The sequence below is a fragment of the Oncorhynchus mykiss genome, chromosome 16, assembly GCF_057628025.1.
Source record: "Oncorhynchus mykiss isolate SJ-2025 chromosome 16, ASM5762802v1, whole genome shotgun sequence".
Taxonomy (NCBI): Eukaryota; Metazoa; Chordata; class Actinopteri; order Salmoniformes; family Salmonidae; genus Oncorhynchus; species Oncorhynchus mykiss.
This window is the reverse complement of record NC_143037.1, coordinates 69,218,365-69,245,359: the sequence shown is the minus strand read 5'-3', so window position 1 is coordinate 69,245,359 and position 26,995 is coordinate 69,218,365. Positions and strand designations below refer to the sequence as shown.

Below are 26,995 nucleotides of genomic sequence, written 5' to 3'. Positions count from 1 at the left end.
CCTATCCCGGCCAAACACGGACGATGCTGGGCCAATTGTTTGCCGCCCTATGGGACTCCCAATCACAGCCAGTTAGGATACAGCCTGGATTCGAACCAGGGACTGTCGTGATGCCTCTTGCACTGAGATGCAGTGCCTTAGACCGCTGCACTACTCGGGTACTCATTGTGTTACCGCTGCTGCGCCTTCTTCACGATGCTGTCTGTGTGGGTGGACCAATTCAGTTTGTCCGTGATGTGTACGCCGAGGAACTTAAAACTTACTACCCTCTCCACTACTGTCCCATCGATGCGGATAGGGGGGTGCTCCCTCTGCTGTTTCCTGAAGTCCACAATCATCTCCTTTGTTTTGTTGACGTTGAGTGAGAGGTTATTTTCCTGACATCACACTCCGAGGGCCCTCACCTCCTCCCTGTAGGCCGTCTCGTCATTGTCGGTAATCAAGCCTACCACTGTAGTGTCGTCCGCAAACTTGATGATTGAGTTGGAGGCGTGCATGGCCACGCAGTCGTGGGTGAACAGGGAGTACAGGAGAGGGCTCAGAACGCACCCTTGTGGGGCCCCAGTGTTGAGGATCAGCGGGGTGGAGATGTTGTTACCTACTCTCACCACCTGGGGGAGGCCCGTCAGGAAGTCCAGTACCCAGTTGCACAGGGCGGGGTCGAGACCCAGGGTCTCGAGCTTGATGACGAGTTTGGAGGGTACTATGGTGTTAAATGGTGAGCTGTAGTCAATGAACAGCATTCTCACATAGGTATTCCTCTTGTCCAGATGGGTTAGTTCAGTGTGCAGTGTGGTTGCGATTGCGTCGTCTGTGGACCTATTGGGGCGGTAAGCAAATTGGAGCGGGTCTAGGGTGTCAGGTAAGGTGGAGGTGATATGGTCCTTGACTAGTCTCTCAAAGCACTTCATGATGACAGAAGTGAGTGCTACGGGGCGGTAGTCGTTTAGCTCAATTACTTTAGATTTCTTGGGAACAGGAACAATGGTGGCCCTCTTGAAGCATGTGGGAACAGCAGACTGGGATAAGGATTTATTGAATATGTCCGTAAACACACCAGGTGTTTAGGGCAGGCATGCCAAGGATGCCAAGGATAGCACTGACCGGGAATTTTTGCAATCAATCACCCAAGTTCTTCCATATTATCTCCAGTGTATGTTTATTTACAACATTGAAATTGTGCATGCTACAATCCAATGCAGTTGTATCTGCTATATATATACCTATACCTACCATTTAAAAGGTCTTCAGAGGTTTAACGCTCATTTGAAACCCCATTTCCTGCGTCTTTTAGCGTTTTTACAGGTCAAAACATAAAGTTCAGCAGATGTAAACATTTACGTCAATCCCCTATTCACAAAGAACGGTTTTTGCTCCTTCTTACCGGGGCCACATTCAGTTGCCAAACGTTGTCGAAAGTTGCAGACATAAATTAAATTAATAGAGCCGACATGAGTCCTCGTTTTATAAGCCATAGAAGCATGTTTCTTCTATATATCACATGTCTATCTGAATGTTCCAAAACGCTGTGTCCCGATGAACGCGCCCCTGCACTCAATATCCCCTGAGTGGGCCAAGGCAATGGTACAGTCGACAGTCTTAGCTTGTTGAATGGAATTTGGGTCATTCCACTGTAAGCTTTTCCTATTCTATTAGGGTAATATGAGGAATTTATATACATTTTGAATAGCTTCCATTGATAGAGACTTAGTTAAAAATACCCAGACATAACGGAAATAATAAAAAACACTGTGGAATGTCACACGACCTGACTTGGGGCTGGTAAGCGAATGCGTAATTAACGGATCTCCACCTCTCCAATCAGCCGGAGTGAGTGACTCCAGAATCTATTCGCAGCTGCTCTACTACCCTCCGCATTTGGAACTGAACAGCTGCTAAAACGTTTGAACAATTTTTCAGAATGCGAACAGGGCATGCTGTCAGACAGGGGCGAACCGGTGCTGTATCTCAACCAGCAGAATAATGGCTGAGGACTATTGGGAGAGCACACTGGCTTTGGGATATTTTTGCTAAGATTACAAGGGCATACGGGATCTCGCGTCCTCGGGTAAGCGACAAAGCAGTCTGTCCTTGTTGCGCAAAACGGTATTTACACCGGGTTGGTTAGCTAGAATACGATGTAAAAAAATGTTTTTGTCAATAGCTACGTTCCGCCGAAAATACTTGATAGCTTGTTGCAGCAACCACTGTTGATGTCAAAAGATCGGTTTACTGTACCTCCCACTTTTAAAGCTCTTCAATCACACGTATTACAATAATTCAACATTGTCTTTGTTGAAGAATAAAACATGTCCAAATGGCATGTTCGTGATCACCGCTTTCTAATCATTCTTAGACTTTGAATCGCTTTCATTCCAATGCATAATCATGCGTAAATGAAACATGTTGCGAGCTAGCTGTAGTTTAGCTAGGAAGGGCCGAGCTGTGCGCAGCCACTGACGCTAGCTTGATAGCTATAGCTAACTAACTAGATCATTTATTAACTTGTTAACGGCGATTACTTTTCTGTCGTGTACCATTGGTTTCTATCGCACACATTAGCTGAATGATTCTTGCATTATAGCTACGAAACCTCATAAAGCTAAACAGCTTAACCAGCTAAAGCTAGGTCACAAATCCTTATTTAGGATATCCCTTCAAAATGAATCGTGCGTACATAATGTGATGGACGTAACGCTACCGGGTATGTTCCTATCCTGGTCAGCTAGCTATAGTCAGTTTGTTTCGTTTTTGTCAGATGGGAACCCAGCAAACTTAAGGGTCTTTTGGGATGCCATTGGGGAGACCCTCTACACTGTGTGAATAGCTCATTTGCCTGCTTGCATGCAATTTCTAGTGTCTTGCTTGTTTTTGTCATGATTACCCCGGTTACATATGAGCTAAGGATGCACGACTAGCTGCTATGTTGTTGATTAACTGCAGTCACAAACCTCCAGGGTGCTAGTCACCTGCTGTTGACAACCTGGGCATTGCCTTCAAAACGTCATCTTGATGTTGAGCTGTCCCATCAGTACCAGGCGGGCAGGCAGCCCTGTCGGATTCGCATAGGCGGGCAGGCAGCACTGTCTGATTCTCATGGTCACACTGCTCCATGTCAACAAGGTTCATGATGCACCAGTTTTAAAAGTATGTGAACACAAACACATAGGGACAACTAGACCTATCTGAGAGGATGCCAGTGCACCCGGACAGTTTCTGTGCTCGTGCTGTTTTTTTGTTTTATTCCTACAATTGTAAAGCGACTTTGGGTCCTTGAAAAGCGCTAGATCCCATTTATTATTATCATTATTATTAAGGCCAGGCTTGCCTAAAAATGATTTCTAAGAATTATTCAGACAGGCACTTTGTTTTATTTTACATTTAGCCTAACTGCACAGGACAAGTTAAGTTTAATGTTTCAAACACAAAGTAAATAGCCTCTTAAAATCAAATACCTTTTTGGAGTGTCTTCATCTAAGATTTCACTTCTAGATTTCCCTGCAATGGATGCCAGAGGAGGAGAACCTTACTCCACTCTCACCATCCAAAGTATTCCAACTATTTCAAATGTTTTCTCTGTGAATCCTTTGTGAAAAATATGACTTAGTTTAGCTAATGGTCAGTCAGTGACATACCCAATAGCCTTTCCAACAACAGTAGAACCACTTTAGATTGTTGAGATAATGATGACATTCTCAACATACCTCAGGGTCTTAGTATAAACAAAGACATTCTTACACCAGGGCTATCTAAGCCCCATAAGATTACCCTGTCCGCCCTCCTGCTCACCCCATGCCTCCAAAGTCTACAGCACTAACACAACTGTCACCAGATAGCCTAGAAGTGCCCATTTTCTTCGGATGGACAGCGTTCAGAGTGCATACAGAAGAAGTCCCCTTTTAGGCCAATATGCAATTTAATGGGTCACCAAGCGTCTAGCCTTCAAAAGAGAAGCTTTGGAGCTGAAACTGTTGGGCATCGTCGTGCCAAATTGAGTCATTAGTCACAAGGCAAAAACATGGGCTTCTGGAGGTTTGGCACAACTTTAGTAGTCGGCCCAGTCCTGAATATCTCCCAGATGCTCAAGAGACTAACTGCTATTTTTTTCCATTGGTATTTAGTATTTGCTTTTTCAGTACTATTTGAAAGATAAGTTGAGATGTAGTTTTCAAGGTCATTGAACATGTCTGTTTGGACACACCTTCTCATTCAAGGGTCTTTATTTATTTATTTGTAATATTTTCTACATTGTAGAATAATAGTGAACACATCACATCTATGAAAGAACACATGAAATCATGTTGTAACCAAATATGTGTTAAACAAATCAACATTTATTTTATGTTTGAGAATCTTCAAAGTGGCCACCCTTTGCCTTGCTGACAGCTTTGCACACTCTTGGCATTCTCTCAACCAGCTTCATGAGGTAGTCACCTGGAATGCATTTCAATTCACAGGTGTACCTTGTTAAATGTTCATTTGTGGAATTTCTTTCTTAATGCGTTTGAGCCAATCAGTTGTGGTGTGACAAGGTAGAGGTGGTATACAGAAGACAGCCCTATCTGGTAAAAGACAAGTCCATATTATGGCAAGAACAGCTCAAATAAGCAAAGAGAAACAACCGTCCATCAGAACTTTGAAAGTTTCTTCAAGTGCAGTCGCAAAAACTATTAAGCGCTATGATGAAACTGGCTCTCATGAGGACCGCCACAGGAAAGGAAGACCCAGAATTATCTGCTTCAGAGGATAAGTTAGGGTTAACTGCACCTCAGATTGCAGCCCAAATAAATACTAACAGACACACCTCAATATCAACTGTTCATTGAGACTATGTGAATCAGGTCTTCCTTTTCTGTGACGGTCGAATTGCTGCAAAGAAACCATTACTAAAGGACACCAATAAGAAGAGACTTGCTTGGGCCAAGAAAGACAAGCAATGGACATTAGACCTGTGGAAATCTGTCTTTTCATCTGATGATTCCAAATGTTATATTTTTGGTTCCAACCGCTGTGTCTTTGTGAGGTGCAGAGTAGGTTAACGGATGATCTCCGGGTGCTTGCTGGTGATACTGTCTGTGATTTATTTACAATTCAAGGCACACTTAACCAGCATGGCTACCACAGCATTCTGCAGCGATACCATCCCTTCTGGTTTGTGCTTAGTGGGACTATCATTTGATTTTCAACAGGACAATGACCCAAAACACACCTCCAGGCTGGGTAAGGGTTATTTGACTAAGAAGAAGAGTGATGGTGCTGCATCAGATGACCTGGCCTCCACAATCACCCGGCCTCCACAATCACCCGGCCTCCACAATCACCCAACCTCCACAATCACCTGGCCTCCACAATCACCCAACCTCAACCAAATCGGGATGAGTGGGATCGCAGAGTAAAGGAAAAGCTGCAAACAAGTGCTCAGCATATGTGGGAAATCCTTCAAGGCTGTTGGAAAAGCATTCCAGGTGAAGCTGGTGGAGAGAATGCCAAGAGTGCATCAAGGCAAAGCGTGGCTACTTTGATTTTTTTTTGGTTACGACATGATTCCATGTGTTATTTCATAGTTTGGATGTTTTCACTATTTACAATGTAGAAAATAGTAAAAATGTACGAAAAAACCTGAAAAACCCTTGAATGAGTAGGTGCCCATTTTTTTTTATTTTTTAATTTGACCCCTTTTTCCTCCCCAATTTCGTGATATCCAATAGTTTTTAGTAGCTACTATCTTGTCTCATCGCTACAACTCCCGTACGGGCTCGGGAGAGACGAAGGTTGAAAGTCATGCGTCCTCCGATACACAAAAAGCCAGCGTCGGAGGAGGAAACACCGTGCCCCTGGCAACCTTGGTTAGCGTGCACTGTGCCCGGCCCGCCACAGGTGCGCGATGAGTCAAGGATATCCCTACCGGCCAAGCCCTCCCTAACCCGGACAACGCTGGGCCAATTGTGCGTCGCCCCACGGACCTCCCGGTCGTGACAGAGCCTGGGCGCGAACCCAGAGTCTCTTGTGGCACAGCTGGCGCTGCAGTACAGCGCCCTTAACCACTGCGCCACCCGGGAGGCCCAGGTGCCCAAACTTTTGACTGGTACTGTATATATATTTTTAAGACCATCATGGTACCAGTAATTGCTTTTGAAACACCAGATGTATGTCGTCCTTCTGTCACACACAGAAGAAGTTACAAGGATCATTTAGTTGCTAATGGAAGCCTGCAGTACCCTGGTCAGCCTTCAACTTGAGTTACTCAATGAGAGGGGTCAGCATTGAGCTAACCTCAACGTCATTTCGTTATGAATCGTTATCTTAACCGATTTTATTTGGCTTCAATGCGCTATTGAATCTTCACATAGGAAAGAATGGTGTCACGTGATCAATGGCTTTGTCCATTCATATACAGTGCCTTGCGAAAGTATTCGGCCCCCTTGAACTTTGCGACCTTTTGCCACATTTCAGGCTTCAAACATAAAGATATACAACTGTATTTTTTTGTGAAGAATCAACAACAAGTGGGACACAATCATGAAGTGGAACGACATTTATTGGATATTTCAAACCTTTTTAACAAATCAAAAACTGAAAAATTGGGCGTGCAAAATTATTCAGCCCCCTTAAGTTAATACTTTGTAGCGCCACCTTTTGCTGCGATTACAGCTGTAAGTCGCTTGGGGTATGTCTCTATCAGTTTTGCACATCGAGAGACTGACATTTTTTCCCATTCCTCCTTGCAAAACAGCTCGAGCTCAGTGAGGTTGGATGGAGAGCATTTGTGAACAGCAGTTTTCAGTTCTTTCCACAGATTCTCGATTGGATTCAGGTCTGGACTTTGACTTGGCCATTCTAACACCTGGATATGTTTATTTTTGAACCATTCCATTGTAGATTTTGCTTTATGTTTTGGATCATTGTCTTGTTGGAAGACAAATCTCCGTCCCAGTCTCAGGTCTTTTGCAGACTCCATCAGGTTTTCTTCCAGAATGGTCCTGTATTTGGCTCCATCCATCTTCCCATCAATTTTAACCATCTTCCCTGTCCCTGCTGAAGAAAAGCAGGCCCAAACCATGATGCTGCCACCACCATGTTTGACAGTGGGGATGGTGTGTTCAGGGTGATGAGCTGTGTTGCTTTTACGCCAAACATAACGTTTTGCATTGTTGCCAAAAAGTTCAATTTTGGTTTCATCTGACCAGAGCACCTTCTTCCACATGTTTGGTGTGTCTCCCAGGTGGCTTGTGGCAAACTTTAAACAACACTTTTTATGGATATCTTTAAGAAATGGCTTTCTTCTTGCCACTCTTCCATAAAGGCCAGATTTGTGCAATATACGACTGATTGTTGTCCTATGGACAGAGTCTCCCACCTCAGCTGTAGATCTCTGCAGTTCATCCAGAGTGATCATGGGCCTCTTGGCTGCATCTCTGATCAGTCTTCTCCTTGTATGAGCTGAAAGTTTAGAGGGACGGCCAGGTCTTGGTAGATTTGCAGTGGTCTGATACTCCTTCCATTTCAATATTATCGCTTGCACAGTGCTCCTTGGGATGTTTAAAGCTTGGGAAATCTTTTTGTATCCAAATCCGGCTTTAAACTTCTTCACAACAGTATCTCGGACCTGCCTGGTGTGTTCCTTGTTCTTCATGATGCTCTCTGCGCTTTTAACGGACCTCTGAGACTATCACAGTGCAGGTGCATTTATACGGAGACTTGATTACACACAGGTGGATTGTATTTATCATCATTAGTCATTTAGGTCAACATTGGATCATTCAGAGATCCTCACTGAACTTCTGGAGAGAGTTTGCTGCACTGAAAGTAAAGGGGCTGAATAATTTTGCACGCCCAATTTTTCAGTTTTTGATTTGTTAAAAAAGTTTGAAATATCTAATAAATGTCGTTCCACTTCATGATTGTGTCCCACTTGTTGTTGATTCTTCACAAAAAAATACAGTTTTATATCTTTATGTTTGAAGCCTGAAATGTGGCAAAAGGTCGCAAAGTTCAAGGGGGCCGAATACTTTCGCAAGGCACTGTATACAGTCTTTTTGTGACGCCCAGTATAGGCAAAGTCTGAATGATGAGAGCTCCCTTAATAGCAAAAGACTATCATTAGTGTCAAATCCAACCACTGAGTTCTCATCAGTTTTTAATCCAAAATGAAGCAGCTTCTCTTCTCGAGGCTTAAACATTTGTCTTATTTGACTACTGAGGAGTGAATGACCTGTCATCCTTTGACTGTTGTAGAGGATAATTTAATATGATGTGTCAATCTTTGTTAGTAGTTCCCCCTACAGGACAGGTTAACAACTGTTTAACAATGTGTTTGTTTACTTGTGTCTGTCTGTGCCCTCAGAGAGCTTGAACTGTGGCTACCCCTCCGCCCTCTGCGTCTCGGCCCCCGCCCTCCACGTCTCGCCCCCCACCCTCCGCATCCCGCCCCCCGCTGCCCCCTCTGATGGACCGCATGAGGAAGATCAAGCGGCAGCTGTCCCTCACCCTGAGGGGGGGCAACAGTGGGGATAAGACCAGTGAGACCATCAGCCCTCAGGACACAGCGCACAGTCACAGTGACTCCGGTACAGTGGCTGATACAAACCAACACAGTCACAGTGACTACAGTACAGTGGCTGATACAAACCAACACACACAATGACTCTGGTACAGTGACTGATACAAACCAACACAATGACTCCAGTAGAGGCTGACCCATACCAAGTTACCTATACAATGACTCCAGTAGAGGCTGAGCCCTACCAAGTTACCTATACAATGACTCCAGTAGAGGCTGAGCCCTACCAAGTTACCTATACAATGATTCCAGTAGAGGCTGAGCCCTACCAAGTTACCTATACAATGACTCCAGTAGAGGCTGAGCCCTACCAAGTTACCTATACAATGACTCCAGTAGAGGCTGAGCCCTACCAAGTTACCTATACAATGATTCCAGTAGAGGCTGAGCCCTACCAAGTTACCTATACAATGACTCCAGTAGAGGCTGACCCCTACCAAGTTACAGTGGGGCAAAAAAGTATTTAGTCAGCCACCAATTGTGCAAGTTCTCCCACTTAAAAAGATGAGAGAGGCCATAGGTACACTTCAACTATGACAGACAAAATGAGAAAAAAAATCCAGAAAATCACATTGTAGGATTTTTAATGAATTTATTTGCAAATTATGGTGGAAAATAAGTATTTGGTCACCTACAAACAAGCAAGATTTCTGGCTCTCACAGACCTGTATCTTATTCTTTAAGAGGCTCCTCTGTCCTCCACTCGTTACCTGTATTAATGGCATCTGTTTGAACTTGTTATCAGTATAAAATACACCTGTCCACAACCTCAAACAGTCACACTCCAAACTCCACTATGGCCAAGACCAAAGAGCTGTCAAAGGATACCAGAAACAAAATTGTAGACCTGCACCAGGCTGGGAAGACTGAATCTGCAATAGGTAAGCAGCTTGGTTTGAAGAAATCAACTGTGGGAGCAATTATTAGGAAATGGAAGACATACAAGACCACCGATAATCTCCCTCGATCTGGGGCTCCACGCAAGATCTCACCCCTTGGGGTCAAAATGATCACAAGAACGGTGAGCAAAATCCCAGAACCACACGGGGGGACCTAGTGAATGACCTGCAGAGAGCTGGGACCAAAGTAACAAAGCCTACCATCAGCAAGGGCATTGAAGATGAAACGTGGCTGGGTCTTTCAGCATGACAATGATCCCAAACACACAGCCCGGGCAATGAAGGAGTGGCTTCGTAAGAAGCATTTCAAGGTCCTAGAGTGGCCTAGCCAGTCTCCAGATTTCAACCCCATAGAGTTGAAAATCCGTGTTGCCCAGCAACAGCCACAAAACATCGCTGCTCTAGAGGAGATCTGCATGGAGGAATGGGCCAAAATACCAGCAACAGTGTGTGAAAACCTTGTGAAGACAGAAAACGTTTGACCTCTGTCATTGCCAACAAAGGGTATATAACAAAGTATTGAGATAAACCTTTGTTATTGACCAAATACTTATTTTCCACCATAATTTGCAAATAAATTCATTAAAAATCCTACAATGTGATTTTCTGGATTTTTTTTCTCATTTTGTCTGTCATAGTTGAAGTGCACCTATGATGAAAATGACAGGCCTCATCTTTTTAAGTGGGAGGACTTGCACAATTGGTGGCTGACTAAATACTTTTTTTGCCCCACTGTACCTATACAATACAATGACTCCAGTATAGGCTGACCCCTACCAAGTTACCTATACAATACAACTGTAGGATACTTCACCCCTGAATGATTATACTGCAACAACCAATATGGCAGTATCTTTGACCAATTAGGCCTAATTGTCAAAGAAGTAATAACAGGTGAAACTGCACACAGCTTTGTAGTTCAATGTGCAGAATGTTTAGTTTAGTTTGGACCATCTTTATGCTCAAGGCGGGAGTTATTTTATCCTTCTTTCCATAATGGTGATATGAAAAACCAAAATGGTGTGATGAAAAGCTCTCAAATTGACTGATTCAACTGTTTTCTTACCAGAGACGTAATGTGTCGTCTCCAAATGTTTACAACTGTACTCATCAATATTTAAATTAGGTCTGCTGTAAAAGGTTACGTTTTCTTTCTTTCTTATACAAGCATGCCACACATGACTGGGTGACCTGAAACCAATGATGACTCAGTATCATTTGTGGGAGTACTGTACATGCAACAGAGTAGTGTCACTCTTGTGCAAAGCTCTGCAGTGCAAACATTACACCCTTTTATGGCTTCTCTGCTACTTGGGATACATGGTTTAGGGTAGTGGTAGGTCTTACCTTACCATCACTCCACAGTGTGTGTTCTTAAATTCAATCTGGAGTGCTTAGAGTGCGCTCGTAAATTCATCAGTTATTCTGCGCTCTGGCACACTCGGACGAGAGTGCTCTGAAATTGGAGTAGATATTGCCAGAGTGAATTTACGAACGCACCCACAGATTCACACACAAAATAGGCAATAGCTACACTTTTCCAAATCCTATATGGCTCCACCCTGAAGGATCTGGTGATGATGGGGTGGGTGTTTGTGTGATAACGGTGCTTCTGGTTCCTGCTTGCTATTCTTAATTTGATCCGACGCATGTCTCTTCCAGCATGGCTCTCTGTGTTCTAATACTGGCTGTATTGATGCTGTCTCAGGAGGTTGCAATCAAACAACGTCAGTCTATTCTCCTCAACTTGACTCCCTGGTGGGAAAAAAAAATTAAGAATTTGTGCACTAAAACCAATCAACATTTTGAATTTAAAAAAAATCCTTTGAAAAACTGTTTAGAATGAGAAATGAATTTGGCTTTGTGAAGTAATGAACAAAGTGCTGTTGTGTAATATAATTTACCATCAACTGTGATTATTAGAGGCAGTAAGCATGGGCCACATCTGGCCTGTACAATGCAATGAAACCAGTTCATGCAGCTCAGAAACTTCTCAGTAAACCCTGTTACTAATACTGAAGGTTTTCCTTGTCAATTGACCCCATATTTTTTTTGTCTTCCAGTGTGTATTAACCTCTTTTGGAAAGTGAATCGCATGCTCTGAAAGATGGACATTTGTACGTGTTTCCCCCGGTTCATTTGGTTAATCCTTTAATTTCAAGTTACCGGCTCTTTTCTTTCCTTCCCTGTTTCTTCTCATCTTAACCACCATTACTCTGTGTCTTCTCATCTTAACCACCATTACTCTGTTCTTCTCTACCAAATGTTACTGCCTACTTCTGTAACATTTCCACTTTTCTCCCCAATACTACATCTTCATCCATGACTTTTCATTTGTTTTTCTGTTTTTCTCTTCTTTCTACACCCCTTCCCCCTTTTTGTTGTCCTGTCTTCATCCCAATCATGATCTGTTTCCTCTTTCATTTGCTTTGAACCCCTGTCCCCGATCATACCATGCCCTGCCGTGCCCTGTGTCCCCCGTCCACCTCACAACCACCACCTCCACCTGCATTGTCCTTCGATGACTCCCACCCGTACCCCATTCCTCCCTCCTGTGTGTGTCTCCCCTGTGTCTCTGCCTCCCCACCCTTCTCTCTCCCAGAGACCATGTCAGTGCGGGGCAGTGGCACTGGCAGTTTGCGGGGTTCAGTGCGAGGCAGTGGTGGTGGAGGCTCGTTCAGCATGCACTCCCTGCTCCAGTCGTACGGCTCCGCCCTGCGCCGACCACACAGCCTGGGCCGCAGCCTCAGCTCCTATCTCAACCACACCACACGCCTGGGTACAAAACACTTGGCCCACACAGGGAAGGGGAATGTGTGTGTGTGTCTGCTCTGGGAGTGTGTTTGTGACCTCTGGCTACAAGTGTGTGAGTGTGTATGTTAAGGGTGTGTTATGACTGGTCATGTTATAGACTTACAGTGCCTTCAGAAAGTATTCACACCCCCTTGACTTATTCCACATTTTCTTGTTTCAGCCTGATTTCAAAATTGACTAAATATATATATTTTTTTCTACACACAATACCCCATAATGACATAGTGAAAACATGTTTTCAAATGTGTTGAAAAGGAAATATCACATTTACATAAGTATTCACACCCCTGAGTCAATACTTTATTGAATCACCTTTGGCGTCGATTACAGCTTTCAGTTGTCTTCGGTATGTCTGTTTTCAGCTTCGCACATCTGGATTCTGGGATTTTCTCCCGTTCTTCCTTGCAGATTTTTCTCAAGTTCTGTTAAGTTAGGTGGGGAGCTGCAGTGAACAGCAATCTTCAAGTCTTTATCCAGATTTTTAATGGGATTCAGGTCTGGGCTTTGGCTGGGTAAAATCTTCACCCCCTGTCTAAGGCCATTTATACTCTGAAGCAGGTTCTCATCAAGGATGTGGCTGTATTTGGCTTCTTCTATCCTTACCAGTCTCCTAGTCCCTGCTGCTGAAAAGCATCCCCATAGCATGATGCCTCCACCACCATGCTTCACGGTAGGGATGGTGTTAGATAGCACTTTGCATTCAGGTCAGAGTTACATTTTTGTTTCATCAGATCACAGCATCTTTTGCCGTATGATCTGTCTTTCACGTGCCCTTTTTTTAAACTCCAGGCGTGCTGTCGTGTGTCTTTTCTCAGGAGTGGCTGCCGCCTGGTCACTCTCCCATGAAGCCCAGATTGCTAAAGTGCTGTAGAGACTTGTCCTTCTGGCAGGTTCTCCCGTCTCAGCCAAGGAACTCTGTAGTTCTGTCCGAGTGGTCATTGGGTTCTTGGTCATCTCCCTGACCAAGGCCCTTCTTGCCCAATGTCTCAGTTTGGTCAGACAGACAGCTCTAGGTCTTTTACATATTTTCCCAATGATGGAGACCACTGTGCTCTTGGAAACTTTCAACACTCTAGAAATTGTTTTATACCCTTCTCCAGATATTTTTATTTAACTAGACAAGTCAGTTAAGAACAAATTCTTATTTTCAATGACTGCCTAGGAACAGTGGGTTAACTGCCTGTTCAGGGGCAGAACGACAGATGTGTACCTTGTCAGCTCGGGGATTCGAACTTGCAACCAACGCTCTAACCACTAGGCTACCCTGCTGCCCCAATATATGCCTCATCACAATACTATCTTGGAGATCTATAGACCATTCCTTGGACTTCATGGTATAGTTTCTGCTCTGATGTGCACTGTCAACTGTGGGACCTTATATAGACAGGTGTGTTACTTTCCAAATCATGTCCAATCAATTAAATTTACCTCAGGTGGACTCCAATCATGTTGAAGAAACATCTCAAGGATGATCAATAGAAACAGGATGCACCTGAGCTCCATTTGGATTGTCATAGCAAAGGGGTGTGGCTACTTACGGAAATATTTAATTTACGTACTGTATTTCATTTTTCAATATATTTGCAAACATTTCACTTTGTCATTATGTGGTATTGTGTGTAGATGGGTAAAACATTTTATATTTAATCCATGTTGAATTCAGGCTGTAACGCAACAAAATGTGCAATAAGTCAAGGGGTATGAATACTTTCTGAAGACACTATATATGCCTGTTTTTTTGTTTTTTTTGTCCTAGTATGGGATTAAGTTAATTACATATTTTGAAAACTGTTTGGAGAGTAGATTTAAAAGCTGATAAGCACATCACACCAGTGCTGTATAACAAGTTAACAACAGTGAGAGAAACCTCTAATAGTTGTAGTGGGAGACAACAGCGAGGAAACAAAATGATAAGACATCAGCGAAGAATTGCTTTACCTCTCAAATCTTACTGTGACGGTACCGTATGCTCCCCTCCTGGTGCCTTTTGAACCAAAACGTTTCCCAGAAAGCAAACGTATAATGAAAGTTAACAGACACAGGGCGAGTAGAACATTATTGTCAAAGGTTGTAAGATTATGATCGTTAGATTGCGATAGGACATTGAGAGCTGGTAACCCTAGCACTCTTCCATGTGGACCAGGAGTTGAGAGTGTTGCTGTGTGTTTGTACAGAGATAGTTCATGAAGATGTGAAGATCGGCTCTGATGGGGAGAGTGACCAGGTCTCGGCCACCTCTTCTGATGAAGTACACAGTCCTGTCAGGGTCCGCCTCAGGAACAACTCTGTACGCAAGATATCCACCGAGGTACACACACTCTCACACACACAGACTCACGCACTCACACTCTCTCTTATAACACTAGTAACACATGAGGTGTTTTATTCTAACTTCTAACCGTTAACTTCTAATCTTCAACCTCTAACTTTGTATCTTTTCCGTTAGGATATAAACAAGCGGTTGTCCTTGCCTGCGGACATCCGTCTCCCAGATGGCTACCTGGAGAAGTTCTGTCTGAACAGTCCTCTTTTTGACAAACCTCTGAGCCGGAGGCTAAGGAGAGTCTCCCTGGTAGGTTACTGCCCCCTCCCCCCCCCCCTCTTTCCTCCTCTGTCTCCCTGGTAGGTTACTGCCCCCTCCCTCTCTGTCCTCCTCTGTCTCCCTGATAGGTTACTGCCCCCTCCCCCCCCCTCTTTCCTCCTCTATGTCTCCCTGGTAGGTTACTGCCCCCTCCCTCTCTGTCCTCCTCTATGTCTCCCTGATAGGTTACTGCCCCCTCCCTCTCTGTCCTCCTCTATGTCTCCCTGATAGGTTACTGCCCCCTCCCCCCCCCTCTTTCCTCCTCTATGTCTCCCTGGTAGGTTACTGCCCCCTCCCTCTCTGTCCTCCTCTATGTCTCCCTGGTAGGTTACTGCCCCCTCCCTCTCTGTCCTCCTCTATGTCTCCCTGGTAGGTTACTGCCCCCTCCCCCCCCATCTTTCCTCCTCTATGTCTCCCTGGTAGGTTACTGCCCCCTCCCTCTCTGTCCTCCTCTATGTCTCCCTGGTAGGTTACTGCCCCCTCCCTCTCTGTCCTCCTCTATGTCTCCCTGATAGGTTACTGCCCCCTCCCTCTCTGTCCTCCTCTATGTCTCCCTGATAGGTTACTGCCCCCTCCCCCCCCCTCTTTCCTCCTCTATGTCTCCCTGGTAGGTTACTGCCCCCTCCCTCTCTGTCCTCCTCTATGTCTCCCTGGTAGGTTACTGCCCCCTCCCTCTCTGTCCTCCTCTATGTCTCCCTGGTAGGTTACTGCCCCCTCCCCCCCCATCTTTCCTCCTCTATGTCTCCCTGGTAGGTTACTGCCCCCTCCCTCTCTGTCCTCCTCTATGTCTCCCTGGTAGGTTACTGCCCCCTCCCTCTCTGTCCTCCTCTATGTCTCCCTGATAGGTTACTGCCCCCTCCCTCTCTGTCCTCCTCTATGTCTCCCTGATAGGTTACTGCCCCCTCCCTCTTTGTCCTCCTCTATGTCTCCCTGGTAGGTTACTGCCCCCTCCCTCTCTGTCCTCCTCTATGTCTCCCTGGTAGGTTACTGCCCCCTCCCTCTCTGTCCTCCTCTATGTCTCCCTGATAGGTTACTGCCCCCTCCCTCTCTGTCGTCCTCTATGTCTCCCTGGTAGGTTACTGCCCCCTCCCTCTCTGTCCTCCTCTGTCTCCCTGGTAGGTTACTGCCCCCTCCCTCTCTGTCCTCCTCTATGTCTCCCTGGTAGGTTACTGCCCCCTCCCTCTCTGTCCTCCTCTATGTCTCCCTGGTAGGTTACTGCCCCCTCCCTCTCTGTCCTCCTCTATGTCTCCCTGGTAGGTTACTGCCCCCTCCCTCTCTGTCCTCTATGTCTCCCTGATAGGTTACTGCCCCCTCCCTCTCTGTCCTCCTCTATGTCTCCCTGATAGGTTACTGCCCCCTCCCTCTTTGTCCTCCTCTATGTCTCCCTGGTAGGTTACTGCCCCCTCCCTCTCTGTCCTCCTCTATGTCTCCCTGGTAGGTTACTGCCCCCTCCCTCTCTGTCCTCCTCTATGTCTCCCTGATAGGTTACTGCCCCCTCCCTCTCTGTCCTCCTCTATGTCTCCCTGGTAGGTTACTGCCCTCTCCCTCTCTGTCCTCCTCTATGTCTCCCTGATAGGTTACTGCCCCCTCCCTCTCTGTCCTCCTCTATGTCTCCCTGGTAGGTTACTGCCCCCTCCCTCTCTTTCCTCTATGTCTCCCTGATAGGTTACTGCCCCCTCCCTCTCTTTCCTCCTCTATGTCTCCCTGATAGGTTACTGCCCCCTCCCTCTCTTTCCTCCTCTATGTCTCCCTGATAGGTTACTGCCCCCTCCCTCTCTTTCCTCCTCTATGTCTCCCTGATAGGTTACTGCCCCCTCCCTCTCTGTCCTCTTCTATGTCTCCCTGATAGGTTACTGCCCCCCCCCCCCTCTTTCCTCCTCTATGTCTCCCTGGTAGGTTACTGCCCCCTCCCTCTCTGTCCTCCTCTTTGTCTCCCTGGTAGGTTACTGCCCCCTCCCTCTCTGTCCTCCTCTCTGTCTCCCTGATAGGTTACTGCCCCCTCCCTCTCTGTCCTCCTCTATGTCTCCCTGATAGGTTACTGCCCCCTCCCTCTCTGTCCTCCTCTATGTCTCCCTGGTAGGTTACTGCCCCCTCCCTCTCTGTCCTCCTCTTTGTCTCCCTGATAGGTTACTGCCCCCTCCCTCTCTGTCCTCCTCTATGTCTCCCTGATAGGTTACTGCCCCCTCCCTCTCTTTCCTCTATGTCTCCCTGATAGGTTACTGCCCCCTCCCTCTCTGTCCTCCTCTATGTCTCCCTGATAGGTTACTGCCCCCTCCCTCTCTTTCCTCCTCGTCCTCTATGTCCTCATGCTCACTCTGTCTGGCCCATGCTTTTTTCATGAGCTGTCTTGTCCCTGTGTGTGTTGAGCTCTTAAGACTCTCCCTCTTGCATTTTAGTTCTTGTATTTTCATGTGCACTACAATTTTGTTCTCCCCTGCGGTTATGCCTTGCTATACTGTTCCTCCACCATTTTTTTTCATTGATATTTATTCAAGGTCAGAGCTTACACGTTCACTGCCAGACATCTCAACAGAAGTGGTTGCACGTGTCCTGATGAGATTGACCTTCTTTGTATCATCTTCCTGGATAAAGCCAGTCTCGTAGTTCATCTTCCTGGATAAAGCCAGTCTCGTAGTTCATCTTCCTGGATAAAGCCAGTCTCGTAGTTCATCTTCCTGGATAAAGCCAGTCTCGTAGTTCATCTTCCTGGATGAAGCCAGTCTCGTAGTTCATCTTCCTGGATGAAGCCAGTCTCGTAGTTTGTAACAATGTTCTGGAGTCTGTCTGTTTGTCATATTTGTGAATAACAAAGCATGTTCTCATTCTGTGATTTTACATGTGGTAAGACTTCTAGAATCCTCTAAAGATACAATGTGTTTTTTCTCTCAGTCCGAGATTGGCTTTGGGAAGCTGGAGACCTATGTGAAGCTGGATAAGCTAGGAGAGGTATGCTGTTACAAACATATACATTGACATTACCCTACCCCTTAGTCGTTGTTTATTTGCTCTGGCAGTGTTGAGGTTTGCTGCTGCTACTGTTCACATGTACTGTATGCACTGCTTTTATGATGTGCTCCTACTGTAGTCTGTCTAAGTATTATCTCTCTCCCAGGGAACCTATGCCACGGTATACAAAGGGCGCAGCAAGCTGACTGACAACCTGGTGGCTCTGAAAGAGATCCGATTGGAGCATGAGGAGGGGGCTCCCTGCACTGCCATCAGAGAAGGTGAGACACCACACCACCACAGGGTGGGCACTGGGCATAGTGCCCAAACACCTTTGTGTCGGGTGGGCCTGAGCCTGGGCCGCCAGCTAAAAATAAAACCCAACAGGTTGGAAAGTGGAAACCAGAGCAAGCCAAGGGAGCACTGGCTATTTACAGGATTGACCTCAGTCAACCACAGTTGCTGCTGCTGACCTCTGATATGGAAAGAGTTGAGGCATGCTGTATAAGTATTTTTTAAAATCATGCATTGGTTATCTCTCTCTCCCCCAGTGTCTCTGCTGAAGGATCTGAAACACGCGAACATAGTGACCCTCCATGACATCATCCACACGCAGAAGTCTCTCACGCTGGTCTTTGAGTACCTGGTGAGTCATCGTCCACACAGAAAGGAGGAGAAGCATAAGAGCATCTGACAGCGCGTCACACACACTGTTCATCTGTCGACTCCTTACATTTTGAATGAAAACAAATCCAAATGAATTTGTTTGTGCCAGTGTCAAAGTTGTGTAAATGATTTGTGATTTGTCACGCAGGATAAAGACCTTAAGCAGTATCTGGAGGATTGTGGCAACTCTATCCACATGCACAATGTGAAGGTGAGGCACTCATCAGCCTACAATACCTTGATACATGATTTCCCTTACATTCTTTATCATTATATAGCATGTATCAGCATGTATCATAAAACGGAATTCTATCATTCCAGTCCGATGTATACATCTACTCAACAGTAGATGAAATGGCACGGTGCCAATAGTTTTTAAATGTGTAGTTAGTGATTTAGTAGGGTCTTTACTGGTGTCTTTTGTCGTTGCACATTGTCTCCCTGTGGCTCTCTCACCTACAGTATACCTCTCATGTCTCAGTGTGTCCCTGTGTCTCTCTCACCTACAGTATACCTCATGTCTCAGTGTGTCCCTGTGTCTCAGTGTGTCCCTGTGTCTCAGTGTGTCCCTGTGTCTCAGTGTGTCCCTGTGTCTCTGGGTGGTCTGTGTCTCTGGGTGGTCTGTGGTATTGTCATGTCTTTGCAGACATGTCTTATCTCATGTCTGTTACTGTGCCTTTCCTCCTCAGCTCTTCCTGTTCCAGCTGCTGCGTGGCCTCAACTACTGCCACCGCCGCAAAGTCCTCCACAGAGACCTCAAACCCCAGAACCTGCTCATCAACGACCGCGGAGAGCTCAAACTGGCTGACTTTGGTCAGTACCTCCAACTGTACAGACAGTCTTATCACCACACCTCAGAAGTCTCTGTGGAACCAGAGTATTATCTGTAGTGCTTCAGTTTAACGTTCTCAATAATTAAGAGTAACGACAAAACGATGTGTTCAGAAAAAAAGGACATCCATTTTTTTGTTGGTAGTACGACAGAGTTTTGTTGGTAGTATGACAGAGTTTTGTTGGTAGTATGACAGAGTTTTGTTGGTAGTACGACAGAGTTTTGTTGGTAGTATGACAGAGTTTTGTTGGTAGTATGACAGAGTTTTGTTGGTATTACGACAGAGTTTTGTTGGTAGTATGACAGAGTTTTGTTGGTAGTACGACAGAGTTTTGTTGGTATTACGACAGAGTTTTGTTGGTAGTATGACAGAGTTTTGTTGGTATTACGACAGAGTTTTGTTGGTAGTATGACAGAGTTTTGTTGGTAGTACGACAGAGTTTTGTTGGTAGTACGACAGAGTTTTGTTGGTAGTACGACAGAGTTTTGTTGGTAGTACGACAGAGTTTTGTTGGTAGTACGACAGAGTTTTGTTGGTAGTACGACAGAGTTTTGTTGGTAGTACGACAGAGTTTTGTTGGTAGTACGACAGAGTTTTGTTGGTAGTACGACAGAGTTTTGTTGGTAGTACGACAGAGTTTTGTTGGTGTAATAAGCCAATATGCCCCAAGAGCCTCTCCCACAAACTGTCATGTAAAAATGTTAAGCTTCTTTCAAACGTTTTGTTGAATAGTGAATCATGCTTTTGTCTCAGGCCTGGCCCGGGCTAAGTCCATTCCCACCAAGACATACTCCAACGAGGTGGTGACGCTATGGTACCGTCCCCCAGACATCCTCCTAGGAAGCACTGACTACTCAACGCAGATAGATATGTGGTAAGAATAAACTATTGGTCTTAGCCAATCGGGTTGATATTGATGTTTCGTTATAACATTCTGTTCTAAAATGTCAGTGAAGTTGTTATAGTAACGTTATATTTTGACTCTGTAGGGGAGTGGGTTGTATCTTCTATGAGATGTCTACAGGCCGCCCCCTGTTTCCTGGTTCCACAGTGGAGGAGGAGCTGCACTTCATCTTTAAACTGCTAGGTGAGACTGTACCCCCGTCACTGCCCAACTTGGTCCATGGTGTGGCCCTGCCCTTTTGAAGGAGAGGAGACGGGGAGAAATGCCTTTTGGCACCATTGAGACGGCTAAGGATATAAAACATCCCTTCCTTTTCAATGTCTTGAGAGTTGAAGCACTTGTTTGTGTCTGCTCCAGGTACACCCAATGAGACATCCTGGCCTGGAATCACCTCCAATGAGGAATTCATCTCATACAACTACCCCCGGTACAGAGCCGACTGTCTACGGAATCACACACCAAGGTGATGCAGTGCTCGGCACTGTGACTGTTTATGACACGTTAGACCTGCTCGTTCAATGAGAGTTACTTTAATTTATTGTGTATTTGTTGTTTATTCCTAGACTGGACAATGAAGGAGTGGAACTGCTGTCCAAACTGCTGCAGGTGAGACCACCCCTGTGGCAACATTATCGTCATTGACAAACTCCCATCTCACCTTTTTAGATAATCTTTATGATCGTCCTGGAGGTGTTCGTTGCCATTAGCGACAGTAGAGTGAAGCTGTGTGTCCGTCTGTGTTTTAGTTTGAGGGAAAGAAGCGCATCTCAGCAGAGGAGGCCATGAGGCATCTATACTTCCACAGTCTGGGAGACCGAGTCATCACACTGCCTGACTGTGAGTTGGCCTTCACTCCTCCACACATGACTCACACACATTATTAACAGCAGTGTAGTGTCATGTCATTGGTAAATAATTGTATAATATGAACATATCCTCTCCTAGCTACATCAATATTTTCACTTCAAGACATTCAGCTGGAGAAGGAGCCCGGCTGTAGAAGTAGCTCCTTGTCTGACTCAGGTAAGTTCCTCTCTTTACAGTTGTAGTTCATCCCATAAACGAAATGTCTTATTTTAATGTCCCAACTTCCTTGTACAAAATGTAAACTTAATGGCTACATCACTGTGTTCCAGAGCTCGTACAGGGATGCCTAAGGTTCCGGCACACCTTAGGTATATTCAGTTCACTTCCTTCTCTCATGAGGAGGCTGCGAACCAATCCCCTCCTTTCCCCTCTGATGCACTTCAATGTGTCAGTCTATCATCCCATGGCTTTTAACAATGAATATGTAACCATTCTCAAAACACCTCCTTAGACTTTGAGGCTAGAAGAATATTGTATGTCAAGAGTACTTTACATTATATTGAGAACTTTACATTATGTCAAGACTACTTTACATTATATTGAGAACTTTACATTATGTCAAGACTACTTTACACTATGTCAGGACTACTTTACACTATGTCAAGACTACTTTACACGATACTTGAGATTTATTTACATGTGTACATCCATACAAAGCACATTAGGTGGTCTTTACTTTCAATGGAAATTCCCACTTCATTGTAATACACACTCATACACAATAATATAGAGAAAGGAGTAGCAAGAGCAGTGCTCTCAGATATTTAAGTATGCTAGGCGAGCTTTTTTATGCCAATTTTTTTTGGCTCATGAACATAGCCTCAGACGTTTGTTAGAAATGAACACAAACAGCATGCATCACTGAACAGCACCTTGAATACAAGACTATCCTCGAACAAACACCAAGTCACATCACATCAACAGGGCTAGTGCACAGTACTCCACCTCTGAATGGTTATAGGTTTTATTTGCTAAAATAGCTGTTTCTGGTTGGTCCCCTGTTCTTCCTGGTTGTGTTTGATTTGTTGAAAACATGCCTGCCCTCAGCTCTGACTCAGGAGCATTCAGTCCCCTGGTCATTATACGTTGTAGTCAGCCCACCTCAGGCTTGGTCATTGTGCGTTGTAGTCAGCCCACCTCAGGCCTGGTACGTTGTAGTCAGCCCACCTCAGGCCTGGTCATTATGCGTTGTAGTCAGCCCACCACAGGCCTGGTCATTGTGCGTTGTAGTCAACCCACCTCAAGCCTGGTCATTGTGCGTTGTAGTCAGCCCACCTCAGGCCTGGTCATTATACGTTGTAGTCAGCCCACCTCAGGCCTGGTACGTTGTAGTCAGCCCACCTCAGGCCTGGTCATTATACGTTGTAGTCAGCCTACCTCAGGCCTGGTCATTATACGTTGTAGTCAGCCCACCTCAGGCCTGGTGTGTTGTAGTCAGCCCACCTCAGGCCTGGTGCGTTGTAGTCAGCCCACCTCAGACCTGGTGTGTTGTAGTCAGTCCACCTCAGACCTGGTCATTGTGCGTTGTAGTCAGCCCACCTCAGGCCTGGTCATTGTGCGTTGTAGTCAGCCCACCTCAGGCCTGGTCATTGGGCGTTGTAGTCAGCCCACCTCAGGCCTGGTGCGTTGTAGTCAGCCCACCTCAGGCCTGGTCATTATGCGTTGTAGTCAGCCTACCTCAGGCCTGGTGCGTTGTAGTCAGCCCTCCTCAGACCTGGTGTGTTGTAGTCAGCCCACCTCAGGCCTGGTCAGATCACTGATCTGTGTAGTGATGGAGAATGAGCTTCTCATAAGAGTCTGCTTCCCTTAACCTCCCGCCTGAGCAGCTCTCACTGGACCCAGCCAATCAGAGAATTCACTGGACCCAGCCAATCAGATAATTATTATTTGTGTTCTCTTGGCTGCATTGTTTATGAGCTGTTTTTTTCCCCTGGACTTTTACCCCTTTTTCTCCCCATTTCATGATATCCCATTGGTAGTTAGTCTTCTCCCATCGCTGCAACTCCACTATGGACTCGGGAGAGACGAAGGTCGAGAGCCGTGCGTCCTCCGAAACACGACCCTGCCAAGTCGCACTGCTTCTTGACACACTGCTCTCTTAATCCGGAAGCCAGCCTCACCAATGTGTTGGAGGAAACACTGTCCAGCTGGCGACCAGTGCCTTAGACCGCTGAGCCACTCGGGAGGCAATGCTGTCTTTTACTGAGGAAAACAATTCCTTTTTAACAAATGTAATAAAACACAGACTACTAAACCCCTGCTCAACAATGAAAATCAATATCCAAATTATGCCCAACACACACATGCAGTAAAAAATGTGAAGAGAAATCAATTGGCCTGTTGCTTACATAATCCAAATATCAGCCATGGATAAAATGTGTGTTGTTTTGTAACACAGTTTATAATGAGAAATTCATGATTACATAATTTCCTGCATTAATTATTCATATGTCTTTCTGAGGGGTGTTCTGCTCTCTCACCCTAAACTCGTTCCTGTTATATGACAGAGGAAGGGTTAACCGTCCTGTAGATAACTCCTGATTTAGCCTGAGGAGTCAGGAGTGGGGTGATAATGAGAGGGTGGATCTCTGACTCATTCTCATTTACAACACTGCTGCTATTCTATCTACTTGAAGCTTATCAACAATGCGGAAGGGAAAAGTACAGTTTACTTCAACTATGTTTGACGTTAATACTGTGCAATACTCTGTATAGTTTTTATAGTTTTTTTTACATGCAAAAAATGTACCCCTTTCGGCCTCCCAGGACTTGGTGTATTTGAGTTCAGAGTAATTTACATTTCTCCCCTTCCTGACACACCAAAGGGGAATGCTGATGTGACATATTGCCTGTAGGGACCTTACCCACTGAGTTGTCCTGTATGAAAACCCTATGTTTGTTCCTGCTCCTCTCTCTCTCTCTCTCTCTCTCTCTCTCTCTCTCTCTCTCTCTCTCTCTCTCTCTCTCTCTCTCTCTCTCTCTCTCTCTCTCTCGCTCTCGCTCTCGCTCTCGCTCTCGCTCTCGCTCTCGCTCTCGCTCTCTCTCTCTTTGGGCCAACGCCCTGATAGATCATTCAACATGGTTACCAAACACATTCATCTGTTTCCACACTGAATTTGTATTGTGGGCCCTGTTTTGACAATGCAAAGTGAAAATACGGCACTAGTGTCAAATAATACCATAATGCTCCTGATATCTGTACTTTATTTCAAATATTTTTGTGCTGTCCGTGGAGGGCAGCGGTAATTAATGATGGTTTGGAATGTAATGATGCGGATACAAAACACACATTTGTGTTGAATTTTGACACAAGTGCTACTTATTTCCGTTGTCAACGTATCACTGTGTGTGCTGTTTGTCTTCATACGGTATCTCCTTTGTCAGCAGCTCTCTTACCCTGATGGAACCTTCTCCCTCTGGTCTCTGTTCAAGTACCTGTGATGATGAGTGTTCCTCCTGGGGTCTGTCTGTCACTCCTCTCACGGTCTCTCTCTCTCCTCACAGTGAACAGCATATCTCGACGACAGAGCCTGCTTTTCTGAGTGGAGTGAGACAGAGACGGACGAACGAGAGGACGGGAAGCTGAGACATTTCTGTGTGCGATGAAGGGATACATATTCATCATCTTTATACCTTTTGAATTGTCATTGTTGGTCCATTTAGTGTTGAGAGGTTCACTAGCTGTTTACATGTAAGACGAGGCTGAGGAGGATACCTGTTTTTCTTCTGTGTTTGCTCTCAATATGCACTCTCTCCTCTATATAGAACAGTTTACTGTCACAGACACACTTTTACCATCACGTATACTGTAAATGCTGACAGGCAAAGAAAGCCTTACCATTTTTCCTTGTATAGCTAACTACTGTGATTTTTAGTTTACAGGCTGACATAATTGCAGCCCTGTATAATTACATTTAGACATGTCAGGACATTCTTTGAATGCAATAATCATCACCCGTACATTTTAATGGATTTGGACCAAAGTTTTCGACTCACTTAAATTATGCACAATGCTATTGTAATACCCCTAGCTAGAACCTTTCTATTTGTTATTGTATAATACCACAATGAAGGAATAATTTGAAAAATGACAAGGCTTGAATAAGTGATAAGTTGATTAGAGTTGTCTTCTAATTGAGGGGGGGAATAATACGGTGAGGCTGAAGTGTCTCACCTTGGTCTTCCACACCCCCATTTCCACCACAGCAAGGTATTACAGTCTAGCCCTCCCATTTCCACCACAGCAAGGTATTACAGTCTATCCCTCCCATTTCCACCACAGCAAGGTATTACAGCCTATCCCTCCTATTTCCACCACAGCAAGGTATTAGTCTATCTCTCCCATACCTTCCCATTTCCACCACAGCAAGGTATTACAGTCTAGCCCTCCCGTTTCCACCACAGCAAGGTATTAGTCTATCCCTCCCATTTCCACCACAGCAAGGTATTACAGTCTATCCCTCCAATTTCCACCACAGCAAGGTATTACAGTCTATCTCTCCCATTTCTACCACAGCAAGGTATTACAGTCTAGACCTCCCATTTCCACCACAGCAAGGTATTACAGTCTATCCCTCCCATTTCCACCACAGCAAGGTATTACAGTCTATCCCTCCCAGCTCCATCAATCCAAGGTATTACAGTCTATCCCTCCCATTTCCACCACAACAAGGTATTACAGTCTATCCCTCCCAGCTCCATCAATCCAAGGTATTACAGTCTATCCCTCCCATTTCCACCATAGCAAGGTATTACAGTCTATCCCTCCCAGCTCCATCAATCCAAGGTATTACAGTCTAGCCCTCCCATTTCCACCACAGCAAGGTATTACAGTCTATCCCTCCCATTTCCACCACAGCAAGGTATTAGTCTATCCCTCCCATTTCCACCACAGCAAGGTATTACAGTCTAGCCCTCCCATTTCCACCACAGCAAGGTATTAGTCTATCCCTCCCATTTCCACCACAGCAAGGTATTACAGTCTATCCCTCCCAGCTCCATCAATCCAAGGTATTACAGTCTAGCCCTCCCATTTCCACCACAGCAAGGTATTACAGTCTATCCCTCCCATTTCCACCACAGCAAGGTATTACAGTCTATCCCTCCCATTTCCACCACAGCAAGGTATTACAGTCTAGCCCTCCCATCTCCGTAATCATTGAAGGGTTAGTTTAGTACCAGGTAGATTAATCCCAACAGTGTCATGGTGGCATTTGGGGGAAATCCTCATGTTGTATTTATTTATTTATTTTCATAATGCTGTGCTTGGCTGATATGGTACAATGGTTTGAAAGAAAAGCACTTCTGTTCTATTTTCACACAACGTTTTGCAGTTCTCTGAGGAATCCATAGCACTTACAGGAATTCTCCTCATTCTTGCAGGAATTCTGGAATTTGGGGAACCGTTGTACCAAAAACCTGGAGATGGCGTTCTCTTTATTGATTATATAGACATGCATCCAATACAAATTGAGCTTCCACGGTGAAACATCACAACCCTGATAGGTTTAATGACTCTTTAGGGCACAGGGTACAGTATTGTTGGGTGTAATGTAATTGTGTTTACACATCTACCTGTTTGGAGTGAAAGAGACAGTCTGCAAATGTCCCCACTATGTACAGGGTGATGTGTGGTCATCATTCTGAGGAGAGTGAGAGAGTGCACCAGACACAGTGTCACTACTTTTACACCGCCTGCTGATGTAGTTAGCCCACCTATTAACCACGGCTGTTGTTCTATAGCAGTGGTTCCCAACCTTTTACCCATGTACAATTTACCAGTAGGCCTATGGTCTCATGAGTCTTCTCAAGTACCCCCTGTGGATAGGCCACGTTCCCGTGGTTGGGAAACACTGTTCTAAAGCACTTCCGTATGTGGAATCTGTGAAAACCAAAGTGAACATTGCATAAAACTGTCATCTGACA

General features: G+C 45.2%; 2 protein-coding genes across 8 annotated transcripts in view; one reads left to right on the top strand and one right to left on the bottom strand.

The window, feature by feature from the left end:
• Positions 1 to 3,674, bottom strand: part of comta (catechol-O-methyltransferase a) — a 17,609-nt gene extending 13,935 nt beyond the window's left edge. Inside the window, exon 1 of the mRNA XM_021566978.3 lies at positions 3,456 to 3,674. The gene's annotated coding sequence lies outside the window, so the exon portion shown is untranslated. The remainder of the gene's footprint in view (positions 1 to 3,455) is intronic.
• Positions 1,560 to 26,995, top strand: cdk16 (cyclin dependent kinase 16). 7 transcript variants are annotated; one of them, XR_016487495.1, is made up of 18 exons: positions 1,560 to 2,068; positions 8,345 to 8,567; positions 12,062 to 12,238; positions 14,448 to 14,581; positions 14,720 to 14,845; positions 17,744 to 17,800; positions 17,967 to 18,081; positions 18,352 to 18,446; positions 18,615 to 18,677; positions 19,156 to 19,279; positions 20,053 to 20,173; positions 20,289 to 20,386; positions 20,561 to 20,666; positions 20,767 to 20,809; positions 20,950 to 21,040; positions 21,149 to 21,226; positions 24,575 to 26,006; positions 26,081 to 26,995. XR_016487495.1 is itself a non-coding variant. In XM_036947580.2 (17 exons), the coding sequence occupies exons 2-17, from the start codon at positions 8,447 to 8,449 to the stop codon at positions 24,610 to 24,612; spliced, it is 1,587 nt and encodes a 528-aa protein (XP_036803475.1). In that variant the 5' UTR covers positions 1,560 to 2,068; positions 8,345 to 8,446; the 3' UTR covers positions 24,613 to 26,995. The 7 variants fall into 7 exon arrangements, 3 of the variants coding, with proteins under 3 accessions (XP_036803475.1, XP_036803476.1, XP_090059919.1); XR_016487496.1 differs by having other exon boundaries at positions 1,567 to 2,068; positions 24,575 to 24,667; positions 26,453 to 26,995; XR_016487498.1 differs by having other exon boundaries at positions 1,626 to 1,782; positions 24,575 to 24,667; positions 26,453 to 26,995.

What these genes read in the sequence shown, in the direction of transcription:
- cdk16 (XM_036947580.2), top strand. Translation starts at nt 8,447, where the DNA reads ATGGACCGCATGAGGAAGATCAAGCGGCAGCTGTCCCTCACCCTGAGG. An exon ending in AGCTGGATAAGCTAGGAGAG is followed by an intron (nt 17,801 to 17,966) that starts GTATGCTGTTAC and finishes TCTCTCTCCCAG; the next exon opens with GGAACCTATGCCACGGTATA. An exon ending in CTGCACTGCCATCAGAGAAG is followed by an intron (nt 18,082 to 18,351) that starts GTGAGACACCAC and finishes TCTCTCCCCCAG; the next exon opens with TGTCTCTGCTGAAGGATCTG.